General features: G+C 37.5%; 1 protein-coding gene across 8 annotated transcripts in view; it reads left to right on the forward strand.

The window, feature by feature from the left end:
* Positions 1-20,956, forward strand: part of MAP3K7 (mitogen-activated protein kinase kinase kinase 7) — a 72,534-nt gene that overhangs the window by 15,201 nt on the left and 36,377 nt on the right. For 6 of the 8 annotated variants that reach the window (XR_012434433.1, XR_012434432.1, XM_005552334.4 and 3 more), the window contains exons 3-8: positions 2,897-2,962; positions 10,548-10,593; positions 12,002-12,140; positions 15,516-15,640; positions 18,548-18,676; positions 19,955-20,085. Coding sequence is in view for 6 of the 8 variants with exons in the window: in XM_005552334.4 (XP_005552391.1) it covers positions 2,897-2,962; positions 10,548-10,593; positions 12,002-12,140; positions 15,516-15,640; positions 18,548-18,676; positions 19,955-20,085 (636 nt within the window). In the remaining 2 variants the exon portion in view is untranslated. Of the gene's footprint in view, positions 1-2,896; positions 2,963-10,547; positions 10,594-11,981; positions 12,141-15,515; positions 15,641-18,547; positions 18,677-19,954; positions 20,086-20,956 lie in introns of all 8 variants that reach the window. The other 2 variants (XM_074039019.1, XM_074039020.1) reach the window with 1 other exon arrangement.

Genomic DNA, 20,956 nt, shown 5'->3' on the forward strand with positions numbered 1-20,956 from the left:
CATTCATACTCTTAATTCTGATTAAAAATTAGGGGAAAAGAGACTTAACTACATAAGTGAATTCACCCCTGAATTAAAACAGTTTCATCCATGGAATTCAGATCTATTTCAAGGCATAGTATTTTAATTTTAAAATAGAAAAGAAATGGTATGCTTTCCCATTATCTAACATTAAGAAATTTTATACACTTATTTTAAATGGAATGTTTTTAGAAACTCAAATTAGATTATTTTAAAGAAAAATTATTTCAAATTTGATTTTTCTCATTTAGCATGAAAATTTGCAACTATTCTCTTAGAAATAGACTAGATTGAATGACGAAGGAAAATCCAATAATCATGAGATTAGCATATTATCAAATTTATCCTTTACTAACTTTGTTATTTTGTATTTTGGATCACATTATTTAGTTAAATCAATGTTTTTATCACTATTAAACCTCATTGGCCAATGGATAAGTGGCCTCTACCTTATAAGCCTTCTGAATTTATATCTGTTTTTTCATTTAATCATAATTTCAAAATATGCTTCATATTTTTTAATGTATAACATGGAAAAATGAAGACTTAATTGTGATATGAGAAAGTGATTTATAAGTGGCTGAATGAGTTGAGAAATGCTGATAAGTGATTTGTTGTCAGCATTAAAAAAGATGATTTCTAGTAGTATGTTCTAGGAGTCTGGCCTCAGCTTTGTCTTATGCAATATTTTTATTACAGTTTAGATAAAGCTATTTATCATTTCCTGTTACATTAGCAGTTTCACAAAGCTGAGTGAAATAACATATGTGTTAAACATTAGGAATCACAAGTCAAAAAGATCATAATAGCGTGAAGAAAAATTTTAAATCCAGATTAGATGTGCATGTAATATAAAATGGTTCTCCAAAATTCTAATGAAAAAGACTTCAGTCTCCTATACCTCCTCCAATCTAATTTTCTGCTTCCCAGAGACAACTACTTTGAGCTCATTCCTTCATTTATGTTTGGTGTCCCCAGTCCAGATGCTATTTATTACCCCTTCTCTAAAGAATCAACCTCTAGTCTTTTGCTGGGATGAGAAGAGATAGTCATTGAGCTATTTGAAGTCTAGGAAGGAATCTTTGAGTCTTTTAAGCTGTCCCCTGCCCTGTCCTTTGATTAGCTCATTTGCATAGGTAACTAGCTCTGCCGCCACTCCCCAACCTTTTGGAAGCTTTGTGAGATAAATCTGGTTGCTTCTCCATTTTTCTCATTGCCAGTTTATGATGCAGCTCTTCTAGGTGGCTGTATCAGTTATTGCTAGTCATTTGCTTTCCAGCTTCCAAAAATGTATGCTGTTTGTGCACTTTACATTATCTTCATCCTTCTGAGGTTATGCCTTAAAATTTTTTAAATCTTAGTGGGAATTAGGGAAAGAGGAGGAAGAAATGCTTGTATAATCCGCTATCTGAATCTCAGTGCTGAACCTTAGCAAGATGAAATATAGTAAATATATTTTCATATAGTAAATAAATACAATAAATAGTGATACTAATTCTTCTATTAGGACCAAAAATCCACACATGTTGGCTCTATATAGATAGAGCTTTTTATTAGCATACAGTATGAAGGTTTAGAGACATTAGTGGACTGAATATGAGCCAGCAGCATAATGTATGTAATAGAGAAGAGGAAGAAGAGTGGAAAAAGCGCAGAAAAGAGAGGAGAAGGGAGAAAAGAATGAAAGCAAGAAGCAGTTTGCTGTGGGGCGGGATGCATTAATAGAAAGAAGTTTGAAGACAGGCATGATGGTTCACACCTGTAATCCCAGAACTTTGGGAATGGCAGATGGGTTGCTTGAGCCCAGGAGTTTGAGATCAGCCTGGGCAACGTGGCAAAACCCCATCTCTACAGAAAAATACAAAAATTAGCCAGGCATGGTGGCTGTGCATGTATAGTCCCAGCTACTCCAAAGGCTGAGGTAGGAGGATTGCCTGAGTCCAGGAGGCAGAGATTGCAGTGACCCAAGATTGTACCACTGCACTGCAGCCTGGGTGACAGAGCAAAACCTGTCTCCAAAGAAAGAAGTTTGAGATCTAGAATAAGAGAAGTGAGTATAGCCAAACCCCTCATTGACCTCAGTATGGATCATTGGATCAGGGATGATTAAAACTGAAAGAGGGAAACCAGCTAGTAGGCTATGATAATCACTGCAGCAGTTCATGTTGGGATTACTAAGGCAATGGCAGTGGGAATGGAGAGGAGAGAATGAATTCAAGAAATGGGAAATGGAATGAAGGCAAGTATACAGAGGGAGTGCACATTTTAAGTCAGATAGACTAAAGTTCAAATCCCACTTAACTACAGAACAGGTCATTTAACTCTCTCTGAGACTTAAGGTTAAAATCTCATCTTTAAAATGGAAATGATAATACCTACCTTGCAGAGTTGTGATAATTATACGATATCTCTAAATTGCACATTAGGGCCCCAGGCAGAGTAGCTAGACTGTTCAACCATAGCTATGAAGATGATGATAACAATGATAACATGACTTCTGCTTTGGATAATGCAGCTCAGTACCATCTCTGGGATCATATCCTAACATTTCTTGGCAGAGTTCATCTCTTCTTTATTCTATATACTCATCATGCCTTGTTCATAACTCCTGTTATAGCACTTTGCACATTGATTTAATTATTTGTTTACATGTCTATCCAGCTAAACTGTATGAACTGGAAAACAGGGATTTTGTGCCGTTCTGGGCAGGCACTTGGTATTTTCAGGCTATGATTACAATGCCTGTTACATAGTAAATAGTGATTGTTGAATGATTTAAACAAATGTTTTGTACAACAGTAAGATTTTAATGATACTGTGAAATCAGTACTTCAAAAGTTATCACTTTATAAAAGAAACCTTAATTTCTTAACAGCTTCGGCAGTTATCCCGTGTGAACCATCCTAATATTGTAAAGCTTTATGGAGCCTGCTTGAATCCAGTAAGTTTGTTACTTTTTCATCGTCACCTATGAGAAATGACATGGCAGATGTGTGTAGTTTATGTAGCTCTTTTGTTTTTCTTTTTGGCTTTTTTTTTAAGGTTTTCAAAAATATTATATTTTTTCAAGATAAAAAGGTACCTCCAATACTTTAAAATATCAGCAGTGATCCCAATAGTTCAAGGACTATTACGAGTACGTGTGACTATTATACACACACAATATGTCATCAACACACTCTAAACAGTGAAAATAGAGCACTACAGCATTGCTCCCACATTATTCTTTTTTTTCTTTCTTTCTCTTCATGTATTTATTGAGTTACTTATTTGTTTTTGATATCTTTTTTTATTATTATACTTTAAGTTCTAGGGTACATGTGCACAACATGCAAGATTGTTACATATGTATACATGTGCCATGTTGGTGTGCTGAACCCATTAACTCGTCATTTACATTAGGTATATCACCTAATAGTGTCCCTCCCCTTTCCCCGACCCCACAACAGGCTCCAGTGTGTGATGTTCCCCAACCTGTATCCAAGTGTTTTCATTGTTCAATTCCCACCTATGAGTGAGAACATGCAGTGTTTGATTTTCTGTCCTTGTGATAGTTTGCTCAGAATGATGGTTTCCAGCTTCATCCATGTCCCTACAAAGGACATGAAGTCATCCTTTTTTTTTTCTTTTTTTAAGATGGAGTCTTGCTCTGTCGCCCAGGCTAGAGTACAGTGGCGCAATCTTGGCTTACTGCAAGCTCCGCCTCCCGGGTTCACACCATTCTCCTGCCTCAACCTCCCAAGCAGCTGGGACTACAGGTGCCCACCACCACGCCTGGCTAATTCTTTTTGTATTTTTTTTAGTAGAGATGGGGTTTCACCATGTTAGCCAAGATGGTCTCAATCTCCTGAACTCGAGATCAGCCTGTCTCTGCCTCCCAAAGTGCTGGGATCACAGGCGTGAGCCACCACGCCCAGCCGAACTCATCCTTTTTTATGGCTGCATAGTATTCCATGATGTATGTGTGCCACTTTTTCTTAATCCAGTCTATCATTGATGTACATTTGGGTTGGTTCCAAGTCTTTGCTATTGTGAATAGTGCCGTAATAAACATACATGTGCATGTGTCTTTATAGCAGCATGATTTATAATCATTTGGGTATATACCCAGTAATGGGATGGCTGGGTCAAATGGTGTTTCTAGTTCTAGATCCTTGAGGAATCACCACACTGTCTTCCACAATGGTTGAACTAGTTTACAGTCCCACCAACAGTGTAAAAGTGTTCCTATTTCTCCACATCCTCTCCAGCACCTGTTGTTTCCTGACTTTTAATGATCGCCATTCTAACTGGTGTGAGATGGTATCTCATTGTGGTTTTGATTTGCATTTCTCTGATGGCCAATGATGAAGAGCATTTTTTCATGTGTCTGTTGGCTGCATAAATGTATTCTTTTGAGAAGTGTCTGTTCACACCCTTCACCCTCTTTTTGATGGGGTTGTTTGATTTTTTTCTTGTAAATTTGTTTAAGTTCTTTGTAGATTCTGGATATTAGCCATTTGTCAGATGGGTAGATTGTAAAAATTTTCTCCCATTCTGTGGGTTGCCTGTTCACTATGTTGGTAGTTTCTTTTGCTATGCAGAAGCTCTTTAGTTTAATTAGATCCCATTTGTCAATTTTGGCTTTTGTTGCCATTGCTTTTGGTGTTTTAGTCATGAAGTCCTTGCCCAGGCTATATCCTGAATAGTATTGCCTAGGTTTTCTTCTAGGGTTTTTATGGTCTTAGGTCTAACATTTAAGTCTTTAATCCATCTTGAATTAATTTTTGTATAAGGTATAAGGAAGGGATCCAGTTTCAGCTTTCTACACATGGCTGGCCAGTTTTCCCAGCACCATTTATTAAATAGGGAATCCTTTCCCCATGTCTTGTTTTTGTCAGGTTTGTCAAAGATCAGATGGTTGTAGATGTGTGGTATTATTTCTGAGGCCTCTGTTCTGTTCCATTGGTCTGTATCTCTGTTTTGGTACCAGCACCATGCTGTTTTGGTTACTTTAGCCTTGTAGTATAGTTTGAAGTCAGGTAGCGTGATGCTTCCAGCTTTGTTCTTTTGGCTTAGGATTGTCTTGGCAATGCGTGCTCTTTTTTGGTTCCATATGAACTTTAAAGTAGTTTTTTCCAGTTTTGTGAAGAAAGTCATTGGTAGCTTGATGGGGATGGCATTGAATCTATAAATTACCTTGGGAAGTATGGACATTTTCACAGTATTGATTCTTCCTATCCATGAGCATGGAATGTTCTTCCATTTGTTTGTGTCCTCTTTTACTTCGTTGAGCAGTGGTTTGTAGTTTTCCTTGAGGAGGTCCTTCACATCCCTTGTAAGTTTGATTCCTAGGTATTTTATTCTCTTTGAAGCAATTGTGAATGGGAGTTCACTCATGATTTGGCTCTCTGTTTGTCTGTTATTGGTGTATAAGAATGCTTGTGATTTTTGCATATTGATTTTGTATCCTGAGACTTTGCTGAAGTTGCTTATCAGCTTAAGGAGATTGTGGGCTGTGCCGGGCGTGGTGGCTCAAGCCTGTAATCCCAGCACTTTGGGAGGCCGAGACGGGCGGATCACGAGGTCAGGAGATCGAGACCATCCTGGCTAACATGGTGAAACCCCGTCTCTACCAAAAAAATACAAAAAAAATTAGCTGGGCACGGTGGCGGGCGCCTGTAGTCCCAGCTACTCGGGAGGCTGAGGCAGGAGAATGGTATAAACCTAGGAGGCGGAGCTTGCAGTGAGCTGAGATCCGGCCACTGCACTCCAGCCTGGGCGACAGAGCAAGACCCCGTCTCAAAAAAAAAAAAAAAAAAAAGGAGATTGTGGGCTGCAATGATGGGGTTTTCTAAATATACAATAACATCATCTGCAAACAGGGACAATTTGACTTCCTCTTTTCCTAATCGAATACCCTTTATTTATTTCTCCTGCCTGATTGTCCTGGCCAGAACTTCCAACACTACGTTGAATAGGAATGGTGAGAGAGGGCATGCCTGTCTTGTGCCTGTTTTCAAAGGGAATGCTTCCAGTTTTTGCCCATTCAGTATGATATTGGCTGTGGGTTTGTCATAAATAGCTCTTATAATTTTGAGATACATCCCATCAATACTTAGTTTATTGAGAGATTTTAGCATGAAGCGCTGTTGAATTTTGCTGAAGGCCTTTTCTGCATCTATTGAGATAATCATGTGGTTTTTTGCCTTTGGTTCTGTTTATATGACAGATTATGTTTATCGATTTGCATATGTTGAACCAGCCTTTCATGCAAGGGATGAAGCCAACTTGATCATGGTGGGTCAGCTTTTTGATGTGCTACTGGATTCAGCTTGCCAGTATTTTATTGAGGATTTTTGCATCAATGTTCATCAGGGATATTGGTCTAAAATTCTCTTTTTTGTTGTTGTGTCTCTGCCAGGCTTTGGTGTCAGGATGATGCTGGCCTCAAAAAATTAGTTAGGGAGGATTCCCTCTCTTTCTATTGACTGGAATAGTTTCAGAAGGAATGGTACCAGCTCCTCTTTGTACCTCTGGTAGAATTTGGCTATGAATCTGTTTGGTCCTGGACTTTTTTTGTTTGATAGGCCATTAATTATTGCCTCAATTTCAGAACCTGTTATTGGTCTATTCAGGGATTCAACTTCTTCCTGGTTTAGTCCTGGGAGGGTGTGTGTTTCCAGGAATTTACCCATTTCTTCTAGATTTTCTGGTTTATTTTCTGGTGTTTCCAGGAATTTACCCATTTCTTCTAGATTTTCTGGTTTATTTGCATAGAGGTGTTATGGTATTCTCTGATGGTAGTTTGTATTTCTGTGGGATTGGTGGTGATATCCCCTTTATCATTTTTTATTACATCTCTTTGATTCTTCTCTCTTTTCTTCTTTATTAGTCTTGCTAGTGATCTATCAATTTTGTTGATCTTTTCAAAGAACCAGCTCCTGGATTCATTGTTTTTTTTTTTTTAAGGGTTTTTTGTGTCTCCTTCAGTTCTGCTCTGATCTTAGTTACTTCTTGCCTTCTGCCAGCTTTTGAATGTGTTTGCTCATGCTTCTCTAGTTCTTTTAATTGTGATATTAGGTTGTCAATTTTAGATCTTTCCAGCTTTCTCTTGTGGGCATTTAGTGCTATAAATTCCCCTCTACACACTGCTTTAAATGTGTCCCAGATATTCTGGTATGTTGTGTCTTTGTTCTCATTGGTTTCAAAGAACATCTTTATTTCTGCCTTCATTTCGTTATGTACTCAGTAGTCATTCAGGAGCAAGTTGTTCAGTTTCCACGTAGTTGAGTGGTTTTGAGTGACTTTCTTAATCCTGAGTTCTAGTTTGATTGCACTGTGATCTGAGAGACAGTTTATTATAATTTCTGTTCTTTTATATTTGCCGCGGAGTGCTTTACTTCCAACTATGTGGTCAATTTTGGAATAAGTGCAGTGTGGTGCTGAGAAGAATGTATGTTCTGTTGATTTGGGATGAGGAGTTCTGTAGATGTCTATTAGGTCCACTTGGTGCAGAGTTGAGTTCAATTCCTGGATATCCTTGTTAACTTTCTGTCTTGTTAACTTTCTGTCTTGTTGATGTTGACAGTGGGATGTTAAAGTCAGCAATTATTATTGTATGGGAGTCTGAGTCTCTTTGTAGGTCTCTAAGGACTTGCTTTGTGAATCTGGGTTCTCCTGTATTGGGTGCATATATATTCAGGATTGTTAGCTCTTCTTGTTGAATTGATCCCTTTACCATTGTGTAATGGCCTTCTTTGTCTCTTTTGATCTTTGTTGGTTTAAAGTCTGTTTTATCAGAGACTAGGATTGCAACCCCTGCTTTTTTTTTGTTTTCCATTTGCTTGGTAGATCTTCCTCCATCCCTTTATTTTGAGCTTATGTGTGTCTCTGCATGTGAGATGGGTCTCCTGAATACAGCACACTGATGGGTCTTGACTCTTTATCCAATTTGCCAGTCTGTGTCTTTTAATTGGAGCATTTAGCCCATTTACATTTAAGGTTAATATTGTTATGTGTGAATTTGATCCTGTCATTATTATGTTAGCTGGTTATTTTGCTCGTTAGTTGATGTAGTTTCTTCCTAGCTGCAATGGTCTTTACAATTTGATATATTTTTGCGTGGCTGGTACCGGTTGTTCCTTTCCATGTTTAGTGCTTCCTTCAGGAGCTCTTGTAAGGCAGGCTGGTGGTGACAGAATCTTTCAGCATTTGTTTGTCTGTAAAGGATTTTATTTCTCCTTCACTTATGAAACTTAGTTTGGCTGGATATGAAATTCTGGGTTGAAAATTCTTTTCTTTAAGAATGTTGAACATTGGCCCCCACTCTCTTCTGGCTTGTAGAGTTTCTGCCGAGGGATCCGCTGTTAGTCTGATAGATTTCCCTTTGTGGGTAACCCGACCTTTCTTTCTGGCTGCCCTTAACATTTTTTCCTTCATTTCAACTTTGGTGAATCTGACAATTATGTGTCTTGGAGTTGTTCTTCTCCAGGATTGTCTTTGTAGCGTTCTCTGTATTTCCTGAATATGAATGTTGGCCTGCCTTGCTAGGTTGGGGAAGTTCTCCTGCATAATATCCTGAAGAGTGTTTTCCAACTTGGTTCCATTCTGCCCGTCACTTTCAGGTACACCAATCAGACGTAGATTTGGTCTTTTCACATAGTCCCATATTTCTTGGAGGCTTTGTTCATTTCTTTTTATTCATTTTTCTCTAAACTTCTCACTTCATTTCATTCATTTGATCTTCAATCACTGATACCCTTTCTTCTACTTGATCGATTTGGCTACTGAAGCTTGTGCCTGCATCATGTAGTTCTCATGCCATGGTTTTTGGCTCCATTAGGTCATTTAAGGTCTTCTCTATGCTGTTTATTCTAGTTACCCATTTGTCTAATCTTTTTTCAAGGTTTTTAGCTTCTTTGCGATGGGTTCAAACATCCTTCTTTAGCTCGAAGTTTTTTATTACCGATCATCTGAAGCCTTCTTCTCTCAACTCGTCAAAGGCATTCTCCATGTAGCTTTGTTCCATTGCTGGCGAGGAGCTGCGTTCCTTTGGAAGAGAAGAGGTGCTCTGATTTTTAGATTTTTCAGTTTTTCTGCCCTGGTTTCTCCCCATCTTTGTGGTTTTATCTACCTTTGGTCTTTGATGATGGTGATATACAGATGAGGTTTTGATGTGGATGTCCTTTCTGTTTGTTAGTTTTCCTTCTAACAGTCAGGACCCTCAGCTGCAGATCTGTTGGAGTTTGCTGGAGGTCCACTCCAGACCCTGTTTGTCTGGGTATCACCAGCAGAGGCTGCAGAACAGCAAATATTGCAGAATGGCAAATGTTGCTGCCTGATCCTTCCTCTGGAAGCTTCGTCTCAAGAGGGGTACCTGGCTGTATGAGGTGTCAGTCGGCCCTTACTGGAGATGTCTCCCAGTTTGGCTACTCAGAGGTCAGGGACCCACTTGAGGCAGTCTGTCTGTTCTCAGATCTCAAATTCCATACTAGGAGAATGACTACTCTCTTCAAAGCTGTCAAGACAGGGACGTTTAAGTCTTCAGAAGTTTCTGCTGCCTTTTCTTCAGCTATGCCCTGCCCCCAGAGGTGGAGTGTACAGAGGCAGGCAGGCCTCCTTGAGCTGTGGTGGGCTCCCCCCAGTTCAAGCTTCCTGGCTGCTTTGTTTACCTATTCAAGCCACGGCAATGGTGGGCGCCCCTACCCCAGCCTCGCTGCTGCCTTGCAGTTCGATCTCAGACTGCTGTGCTAGCAGTGAGTGAGGCTCCATGGGCGTGGGACCCTCTAAGCCAGGCATGGGATATAATCTCCTGGTGTGCCATTTGCTAAGACCATTGGAAAAGTGCAGTATTAGGGTGGGAGTGTCCCGATTTTCCAGGTACCATCTGTCACAGCTTCCCTTTGCTAGGAAAGGGAATTCCCCGACCCCTTGCACTTCCCAGGTGAGGCAATGCCCCGCTCTGCTTCAGCTCACACTCCATGGGCTGCACCCACTGTCTGACAAGCCCCAGTGAAATGAACCTGGTACCTCAGTTGGAAATGCGGAAATCACCTGTCTTCTGTGTCACTCACACTGGGAGCTGTAGACTGGAGCTGTTCCTATTTGGCCATCTTGGAACCTCCTGTGTAGCTATTTTGATCTACTATCTTAGATGTATTTCTGAAAGAACAGTTATAGTTTGTTCATTTGACTTGTTTCTAGTCTTTTAGCAAAACAGGGTGTTGGAAGAGCTATTTTAGGTGATCTTGTCCAATAACCTCATCTTCTTATGAGGCTTTTGATATCCTGTGGTAGCACCTACTTACTGACACTGGAGAAAGTCCCCAAAATATCTTGTGATTGTATTTTACATATATCTTCACTCTTAGCGGACTCCTAGAAGACAGTCTTAGGTCATAGATATCTTTTCTTTCCCTAGTACTGTTCACATAGTGGGGGCCCAAGAATGATTTTTAATATATCTGTAAAATCAGGGGAGTGAATTAAAGGCCCTAAGATGCTGGAGCTTCTTGGTTAATGCTTCTTGTATATGTTTCCTTTAGGTGTGTCTTGTGATGGAATATGCTGAAGGGGGCTCTTTATATAATGGTGAGTGTCACTAGACCTGTCTTTATCTAGCAGATTAAAATAATTTGAAAACTTCTAATATAAACCATAAGTTGTTTAACATTCTTCACAATTTGCCATCAGAGTCTCAAAAGGACATGATTTTTAAAAATCTACTAAAGAATAAAAATGGAAAGATAAGATTCTATAACATTAGTTTGTGAAATTCAGAGGTCTGTCAATTTTTTAAGTAGATGGTACTTTGCATTTCATTAAAAGCATTTAAGTAAAAATTTACTTTTTAAATAGATTTTAAAATATCTTCAGATTTTTTTCTTTTTGCCCTCATAACGTTGAGCCTCCTCATTTTAGAACTCTTTAACCATATTTCCATTTCACTCTGCTTTATTTTTTCTTTTTAAAAAAAAAAATTGTGAAAACTCATTTCACACAACCTTTTATTTGTAGCAATGAAAAAAACCTTGTGTAGTTACCTTTGTAGAACAGAACTCTTTTACCCTAAAAATACCAACCATATGCAGACATGTATTGTCTCTTGTAGCACTAGTTATATAAAACAAATTGTTACATCTTATTTTATAATTAATATTATTTTATGTAAACTTTTACTTATATTTACTGCCCATGTGTTCTTCACTGTTGGTGGATATCTAATACCCTATTGTTTTATTTGATTGAACTACTTCTGGTTTTTAGCCATTACAGAAAATACAGGTGCAAACATCTTGATATACATTGTTTTGTTTCTTTCTGTACTATGCTCTGCCTCTCTCTTGTAGTAGTGTGCCGTAAGACTGCTCATAATTTATATTACTTTATGAAAGTCTTTATGTGTTTGAAAAAGTGTGGTAATGTATATTTGATTTTACTTGAATGTAGAAATAACATTTAATAGATGTACTATTAAATGTTACTATTATGGCAGTTATCCACTCAAAATTATTAGATATTTTCATCCTTTTTATTTAGAAAAAAAAATTAAAAGGCCAGGCATGGTGGCTCACGCCTGTAATCCCAGCACTTTGGGAGGCCAAGGCAGGCGGATCATGAGGTCAAGAGATCAAGACCATCCTGGCCAACATGGTGATACCCTGTCTCTACTAAAAATACAAAAATTAGCTGGGCGTGGTGGCACACACCTGTAGTCCCAGCTACTTGGGAGGCTGAGCCAGGAGAATCATTTGAACCCAGGAGGCGGAGGTTGCAGTGAGCCAAGATCGCACCACTACACTCCAGCCTGGCGACAAAGTGAGACTCCGTCTCAAAAAACAAAAAGAAAAAAGAAAGAAAACAATTAAAAGCAGAACTGATAGAGCATATGTATATGTAGAAAAATACCCAGTCATGTATTCTGATAGTGCTTGCATTCACGTTGTGTCTTTTGTTATATGCAATAAAGTTCTTTTTAGTTTGTGCCTTTTTTTTGCAGTGCTGCATGGTGCTGAACCATTGCCATATTATACTGCTGCCCACGCAATGAGTTGGTGTTTACAGTGTTCCCAAGGAGTGGCTTATCTTCACAGCATGCAACCCAAAGCGCTAATTCACAGGGACCTGAAACCACCAAAGTAAGTTCTAATAACGTGACACACCTCAGCCCCTTCCTCCTTCTCTCTCACTCTCGAATTCAAGCTGATTATTGTACAGGAGTTTCTCTTTTCTCTATTTGGCTTACTCAATGTTTACTAACTCACCTTCATCATTGAGTCATTTATCTAAGCTTGTATTTTAGATGTTGTCTTTAGTGGGATTTTTATTTTTGGTAACTTCTACCTTAGATTAGCATACTTCTAGACTCTGTTAGCCTATAAAAATCTCATTTTGTGCCTGCAGTATATAATATTGCTGTTAGACAATTCCTTGAGGGCAGAGACAGGTCTGACGTTTTTCTTGCTGTGTCCCTAACACCTAGCACATAAACATTCTACAAAAATTTGCAGAGTTGTTATTACTTGCTCTTTCAGAGGGAAGTAAAAGAGCATTTCTTGGTATCTGGGTAGAAATTGAAAATATTCTGGATTCTTCATAATGTGACTACTTGGGACTTTAAAAAACTTACAAATTCCTTAGATAAGTATTTTAAAAGACTAAAACTTCGGGGTTTTTGTTTGTATAGATATTCAGTTAAAGAAAATATACACATAAAACATATTGTTTCCTTTTCTCTCTTTTTTTTCTTTTATGCCCCTGTGACAGAGTAAAAATAGTCTCCACATATCTTCTTTACCCTTCCCCAAGCTCCCACCCCAGCACATTAGTCTTTACAGTAGAGATTTCCCTTAGGAAATCAATATAGTCTTCAGTTATTTCATTCTCTTGATACTGGGTTAAAGCATTAAAACATCCCTTCTGGGTGTAACTTGTCACTCTCAGGTCTAATCTGATATACTCTACATAGGTTCCAACTCTTAGAATCACTGTTCTTGCTAGTGTATCTTATCTCTGCTCCCAAACTTAAACTGATTTCTGTTTCCCCAGGTCACTGATAAAATAATGTTTAAGCTTTTATTTTTCCTGAGGCTACTATCTTGGTTACCTGCCTTAAAATTAAGTGATTTCTTAATGAAGAAATCACTCCATCTTTCTTTTCCTGGTTGTGAATATTCCCACTATATTAACAGAGTTGAATTATTAAAGCAAACTCATGAGAATCACAGCTCTTAACCAGCAGCAAATTGACAAATGATCCAAAGGATATAGGCAAGCATCAGGTACAGCCAAAGCATTCTTTTCCTAAAAGAGCCTGAACGCATCTGATGCAACACCCAAAAGTATCCCTTTTCTCCTCATTACAATATGTTTTGGCTTTGGAATAAATTATTAGTTATTGAACAATATATGGAGAAGTATCTTACAAAAGGAAATCATTTCCATTTTTTAACATCTTTTACATTGCACTAATTACACAGCTTAAACGACTATCCCTAATCTTCACCCAACCGTGCCACATAAATTTTAGGTTTATTTAGTCAACCTAGTTAGACCAGATGTATCCTTCTAAAATCATTTGTAGATAGACACTCTTCTTTTGCTAGTAAATACCATTAATATATTTACAGAAGGTCTGGTCTAGGTCATGTATTCCAGGCCTCTCCATGATTGGATTCATTTTGCAGATCATCTTTGGAGCCCCTGGTATACAAGTTGAACTTTAGAATCAGAATTGATTCTAATGCAGAAAGTACTGGGTAAAAGAAAGTTCTTTGGAATGGCTATGCTTTTATATACAATTGGACGTACATGAATACCTGCTATATCTTTTTTTCTTTCTTTCTTTTTTTGAGATGGAGTCTTACTCTGTTGCCCGGGTTGAAGTGTAGTGGGACCATCTCAACTCACTGCCACTTCCACCTCCCAGGTTCAAGCAATTTTCCTGCCTCAGCCTCCAGAGTAGCTGGGACTACAGGTGCCACCACGCCTGGCTAATTTTTTGTATTTTTAGTAGAGGCGGGGTTTCACCGTGTTAGCCAGGATATTCTCAATCTCCTGACCTCGTGATCCGCCCGCCTCAGCCTCCCAAAGTGCTGGGACTACAGGCCTGAGCCACCGCTCCCGGCCAATACCTGCTATATCTTATTGTCAGTGGAAAACCTACAGTTTCTGTGGTCAGGAAGAGTTCCTCAAATGGTATCTAAAGAAGGTACCTGATGATCTAGGGAGGTGTTTTATACACAATCAAGTTGTGCTTGTGCTTGTATTTTATCTTTTGCAAATTTATTCACATGTACATGAGAAATAAGCCTACAAAGATAATTTAAGTTCAGATCTCAGTGAGCCTTGAATTTCCTGTTCAAGGCTGGTGAACTTTTGAAGTCGAGTAAAGGAGTACTAACATAAAACTCATTCGGGAAAATTATCTTGAATTATCAGAAATTATCTTGATATCTTGAATATACCAGTGTAAAACAAGGAAACTAGTTACAGAGTTCTTATAATTTTCTTGGGTAAAAAGTGTAAGAGTTTGAACAAGAACATCGAGATGGGGGAAAAAGTTTTGTTGAAGTACATGTAGAGGTATACTGGATTTAGCATTCTTTTCATTGGAATGATTATGAGAGTCTTTTTGGTATTATGGAACTGTGAATAGTAGTTTATCTGGCTTATTTTAGTCACATTGGACTAAAAGAAGAAATTTCCAAATAATCTCTCCCAATATAAAAAGTTTATAAAATTTGTAATTAAAATGAATTCCTATATACTGCTATTGGATATATTACTACAATGTGATTGTGCAAATTATATTACCCATTTCTATTTCTGTTTGTCGTGAAAAGCAAAACATTGTAAGTAAGAGTATGCTACTTGGTGATTGTAGTTGGGTAACAGTACACTTAGGAAAGTCAGAATCCTAAGTTCAGAAAATTTTCCGGAAGTCTCTCATTAGGTCATTTTAGCTATAATAGATTTTTATTCCTCCCACACATACATAGTCTAAGCACAAAAATGGTTTTGGGATTGAGCATTTTTATAAGTATCTTCAAAATAAAGATATTAAATTACAAACCATTTTTTTCCTTCTATATTGGCTTATTTTCTTTAATTAAATTATATAGTGTTACTATTTTTTAAGTAGTACATATTTATGATTAAACTCTCATTTTAGGATACCGTAATGTTGACCTACTAGAAGTTTTTTAAACCCACATTTTATTTTGGCCGGAGAGAAGTATAGTCAGGAAAGATTATGGAGCTAGAGATGAAGACATCAGAATGTGAGTCTAGCAGCCTTCCAAAGAGAGCTAGGTTATGGTCAATTAATTTTTGCTTATATTTCTCTGAACTATTAGGCTTTTATAGTAACTACGTAAATTAGTCATTTCACAGAAGTTGAATGATAACATTCATTTTGCTTAACCTTTTCCATTTCCACAAATGTCTCTTCTTTTATTGAGAATAAAATGTTGGCCTTGTAACTTTTGATGTTTTTTGTTTTTTTTAAACAGCTTACTGCTGGTTGCAGGGGGGACAGTTCTGAAAATTTGTGATTTTGGTACAGCCTGTGACATTCAGACACACATGACCAATAACAAGGGGAGTGCTGCTTGGATGGCACCTGAAGTTTTTGAAGGTAAAATGGCAAAAGTATGGTATGTTTGATAATCTCCCTCACTCCTTGTGAATTCAATATGTTTTTATAGATTTCCCCATTTCCATGGTTTTACTTCTGCATAATACATAAAGTATACAATGAAATCTAAGGGGATATTAAATGTAGTGTTATATCCTAAATTTTATAGTAAGATTTAAATCTTCTATGCAGGTTCAAGCATATGTACAGTTGATCGTCATTATTCACCAATTTCTTAATTGCAAAATTGCCTATTTGCTAAACTTTATTTGTAACACCAAAATTAATACTCATGGTGCTTTCATGGTTATTTGCAGACAGTGCTTTCATGTATTCGCAGACAGTGTTCATGCACTGAGCAGTGCACATTTTGAGTCATCTAACACATGTTCCCAGCTAAGCCTGAACAAGACAATGCTCTTCCGTCTTGTTTCAGCTCTCATGCTGTAAGCAGGTGTCTTTTTTGTACCGTTTAGAGCCCTTTTTCATTTTTGTGATTTTTGTTGGTAATTTTGGTACTTAAAATGGCCCTCAAGCATAGTACTGCCTAAGTACAAGAAGGCTGTGATGTGTCTTAACAGACAATATACATGTGTTAGATTATCTTCATTCAGGCATGAGTTACAGAAATGTTGGCTATGAGTTCAATGGTAATGAATCAACAGTATATAAGAATCAGGTGTCTTTAAGCAGAAACACACATGAAACAAGGTTATATATTGATCAGTTGACAAAAACGTGGTGACCAGAGGTGCACAGGAACCTACCCCTGTATTTTCCCTAGGAGCGATGATTCGGTCTTCACTAATTCAGTGTTCTCAGAAACTTTATAGAACATAAATACCAGGAATAATGAGAATTAACTGTGTTTTTGTATTGGTTTCCTAGCAATTAAAAATTGAGAGCCCTACAGTTTAAATGAGGATGCCTTAGAAAGAATGCAAGTGGCCGGGCGTGGTGGCTCAGGCCTGTAATCCCAGCACTTTGGGAGGCCAAGGCGGGCGGATCACGAGGTCAGGAGATCAAGACCATCCTGGCTAACACGGTGAAACCCCATCTCTACTAAAAATACAAAAAATTAGCCAGGTGTAGTGGCCAGCGCCTGTAGTCCCAGCTACTCGGGAGGCTGAGGCAGGAGAATCACTTGAACCCGGGAGGCAGAGCTTGCAGTGAGCCGAGATCGCGCCACTGCACTCCAGCCTGGGTGACAGAGCGAGACTCTGTCTCAAAAAAAAAAAAAAAAGAATGCAAGTAATTGGACAGAAATAAGATACTAAGAATTACAAATAAATTGCTTGACCACCAATAAAGGTCAAGCTTATATGTTTACCTTCTTTTATACCTCCATATGTCACTGAAGTTCTGAAAGAGTTGTCTGTAAATTATATACTAGGTTTGTGTATAAAAACATCAAATTATCTTTTAAATGAGAGAAGTGGAACTGAAGATGTGTGATTTGTATGTTAGGAAGTGTGAATGCCCATAAAATTCAGATACATTCAGTTAATCAGACTCTGGTTATAGCGTATTTCTTTTATTTTTGATGACTTTAAAGTTTTTGGGTTTTCTGTTTGTTTTTAGCCACCCCAGAGAAAGAGAAATTGCAACGCAACTAGTCACCTGAGTGGAGCTCTTTTGCCCTAAAATTCAATTTAATAATGAATGAACAATCAGGTGTTATATTACATAAGATTAAATAATGCCTCCTGTTTCATATACAGAATGTATACATTTGACATTGTTTTAAAATTATTTACTTATTTAATATACTTTTATGTGAGTTAAAATGACCTAATGTTACTGTATGTGGAGAGCAAAAAGATTTGTTTATACAAAAGACTAATTTTATTGCTCTAGACAACCCTTAATTGTCTAGAGCAACAAAATGCAGACTGTTAGGCTGTGTGTCTTCATTTCTGAAAGATGTCAGTCAACCTGTAGCCCAAATTAGATTGTAGCATGGTTGTAGTGCTATATTACAGTGTACTGCTTAGCATGTAAAGCTATAGCTATAATAATTGTTCATTCTTACAGTGGGTTGAGTTTTTGTTTTTGGGAGATTATGAAGGGTGTTTACTGTGCTGATTCAACCACCTACTTAGTTTGTAAATTTTGCTGTATAACTTGGGTTATCCATAATTTTCATTACTTACAACTTACATGTAAGTTACAAATTAAGAATTTCCCTTCACCATATATTAAGGAAGAAATTGTAACACTAAATTAGAAAGTTCTTCTGTTTTGATAGCAGAGTAGTGCTGTCCATCAGAGAATGGGAAGAAAATTTAAGATTAAAATGTAACAGAAAGGAGGCTAGGCACAATGGCTCATGCCTGTGATCCCAGCGCTTTGGGAGGCCAGAGCGGGAGGATCAGTTGAGCCCAGGAGTTTGAGACCAGCCTGGGCAGCAATGCAAGACCCCATCGCTACAAAAAATTTAGAAAATTAACCAGTTATGCCAGCGCATGCCTGTAGCTTCAGCTACTCAGGAGGATCACTTGAGCCCAAGAGTTTGAGGCTACACTGAGCTCCAGCCTGGATGAGAGTATGAGACCCTGTCTCAGAATAAAATAATAATGAACAACATAAAGGAACGTACAGATGTTTCATACTCTGCCCCAGAGAAAGTATCAGTCTAAATACATAAAAGTCAAGTCCTATGCCTCATGATGAAAAGATAGAAAATAACCAAGTTTCTGAAGTAGATTTTCTTAGTGTATCGTTGATACTTAATTTAAAAATGTACTTGTTGAAAAGACAAAGTACTTCAGAAAGAGTAGTTTCTTAGTTCTATGTGTGACAGCCTTGTTTTTATCCATGATACCCATTCTCAAAATGTAAGCCATTGTTTCTGTAAGTCATGTGGAAAAATAGTCTTTAGGTTATATACCACCTTTTTTTTTCTAGGTAGTAATTACAGTGAAAAATGTGACGTCTTCAGCTGGGGTATTATTCTTTGGGAAGTGATAACGCGTCGGAAACCCTTTGATGAGATTGGTGGCCCAGCTTTCCGAATCATGTGGGCTGTTCATAATGGTTCGTAAAACGCAATTTTTCTTAAATGTACTTACTGTGTTTTCTACTTGGAAGACTGCTCCTGTCCCCTTCCCTAAATAATATCATTTATCTGTAACATTAAAATGTACAATTCTTTGTTAAGAGACTCCTTTACCATTATCAGACTCTGCCCTGTCCCTGCCCCAGAGTCCAGCAGAGCAGGATTAAGAGTAGTCCTGGTCTACACATGCAGCTGAGGATGTTCACTGGCTGCGCTAATTAGGGAAAGGCCATCAGTACACAACCAGAGCCCACTGTCTAGGTTGGCTGTCTCTTAGGGAGAAACCTCAGGCTAGATCCTGGAAAAAATAAAAAAATACATACATAAAATCTCTGACATGGTTAATATAACTGGAGAGTTGTAGCCCTTTTCTCCTGAAGAAGCAAGGGCCTCATCAAGGAGAAAAAGCAAAGCATAATAATGCTTCACATATTGTTCCTGTTTATATTCTCACCTACCCTTAGAAGGTAAGTACTGTTGCCTCATTTTACAGATTAGGAAACTGAGGCCTAAAGAAGTTAAATAACTTGCTTAATATCACAAGATTAGTAAGTGGTAGAGCTGGGATTCAAATCCAGATGCTTCTGACTTGAATGCTCATATCTTCAGTCATATTGACTTATGGACTCAATGTCCTTGCATCCATCCTGTTTCTTTTATAGTTCTGGTATTGTTTTTAACCACATATGATGTTAGAATGCATCCTTCATTAGTAAAGTTACTTTACATTTGCTTGGGAAAATAGCTTTTCATGAAGGAAAATTACTTAGCTTCTTAACTTTAGCGCCACTCTTATTTCATTTCTATGCCTTATTTATAATCATGTAACTAATGGCCATTTTTTACATTATTCCACAAGTATAAAAACAAATGTCTGCCTAACTATTTAGGTCGTTCATAGATTTATCAAACAGTACCATCATCTGAGTAATCTTAGCTGTTTTTACCAGTTTCCTATACTGCCTTTAATATTACTACCATTAGTATCATTGTAGAGACTGTGACAGCATTGACCAGGACAGCTTGCTTGCTTGCTTTCTGTCAGTTTTCAGTAAATAATTGAACGTCCATGAGGTAAGGAATAAAAGAACTAACTTATTAATTGATAAAATTACAAAGCACTTTTATTACTCCAATATAGATCTTAAACTACAAGATCTATAAAATAAATACCACTTTGGAAATATGTACAAAGAGTTTGCATCATTCTTTGGGTAAATACATTCTTCCCCTCTTCCTCTAATTTTCAACTGTAGGTACTCGACCACCACTGATAAAAAATTTACCTAAGCCCATTGAGAGCCTGATGACTCGTTGTTGGTCTAAAGATCCTTCCCAGCGCCCTTCAATGGAGGAAATTGTGAAAATAATGACTCACTTGATGCGGGTATAATCCTTCTTTTGAGGGGCTTTGGATTTAGGGGAATTTAATATGTGCTGAGTTTTAATGATATTCTGCTTTATATATTACTATGTTTTCTAAGTGAGAATGGGCATTTATTACTCATAGTCAGAAGAGGAAACATTATTTTGAGAGGAAAAATCTAGTTCTTTATCACTGGAAAGATGGCTGGACTAGGTTTCTAGACTTGCTTTTTTCTTTTTGCTTACATTAGTGGACAAGTATGTTTGTCCCTGGGCCTGTTGCCTCATCTGTAATGCGGGAGAAACTGAAATAATCTCTAAAGCCGTCACAGGACTTAGATACATTAATATTATGACTTCAATATATGCTAAACTAAATTTTACATTTTTCTGATGCCAATTTTCATCAAGCGTTTAGTCATTTATGCAAGGCAATAGGTTGCATTCTCAGACACATTTATTTGAGTGACTTTTACTATTTGGCCTATTATCAGGTTTTTATATCCCAGTAAAAAGTTAAACTTCCTTCTATTTAGAAGAACCCTTTTTAAATTATTATCAAATTTTCCTAGTCTATGAATTAAGCACCATTAGAATTATTTGGAATATTTTACACGTCTGGTTTTTGGTACATTAACAAAAACTGTGAAGTGATATCTTGACTTTAAAAAGTTCACGTATCTGTGAAAGTGCCTGAATTTTGGAACAGTTTGTTCAGTAGAAGAATCTTACAATCTTCTTAAATATAGACTGAGTGATTTCCTAAATGGTAAAAGGTTGTTTATTCAATCTATTAAAAATTTCTTAGGCAAAGCAGCTTGAACTAATCTACTAAAAGTTTACCATCATATTTGGATACCAGTCATATGTAGAACCTTTTGCATAAGAAAACA

This window comes from Macaca fascicularis, chromosome 4 (genome assembly GCF_037993035.2).
Source record: "Macaca fascicularis isolate 582-1 chromosome 4, T2T-MFA8v1.1".
NCBI lineage: Eukaryota > Metazoa > Chordata > Mammalia > Primates > Cercopithecidae > Macaca > Macaca fascicularis.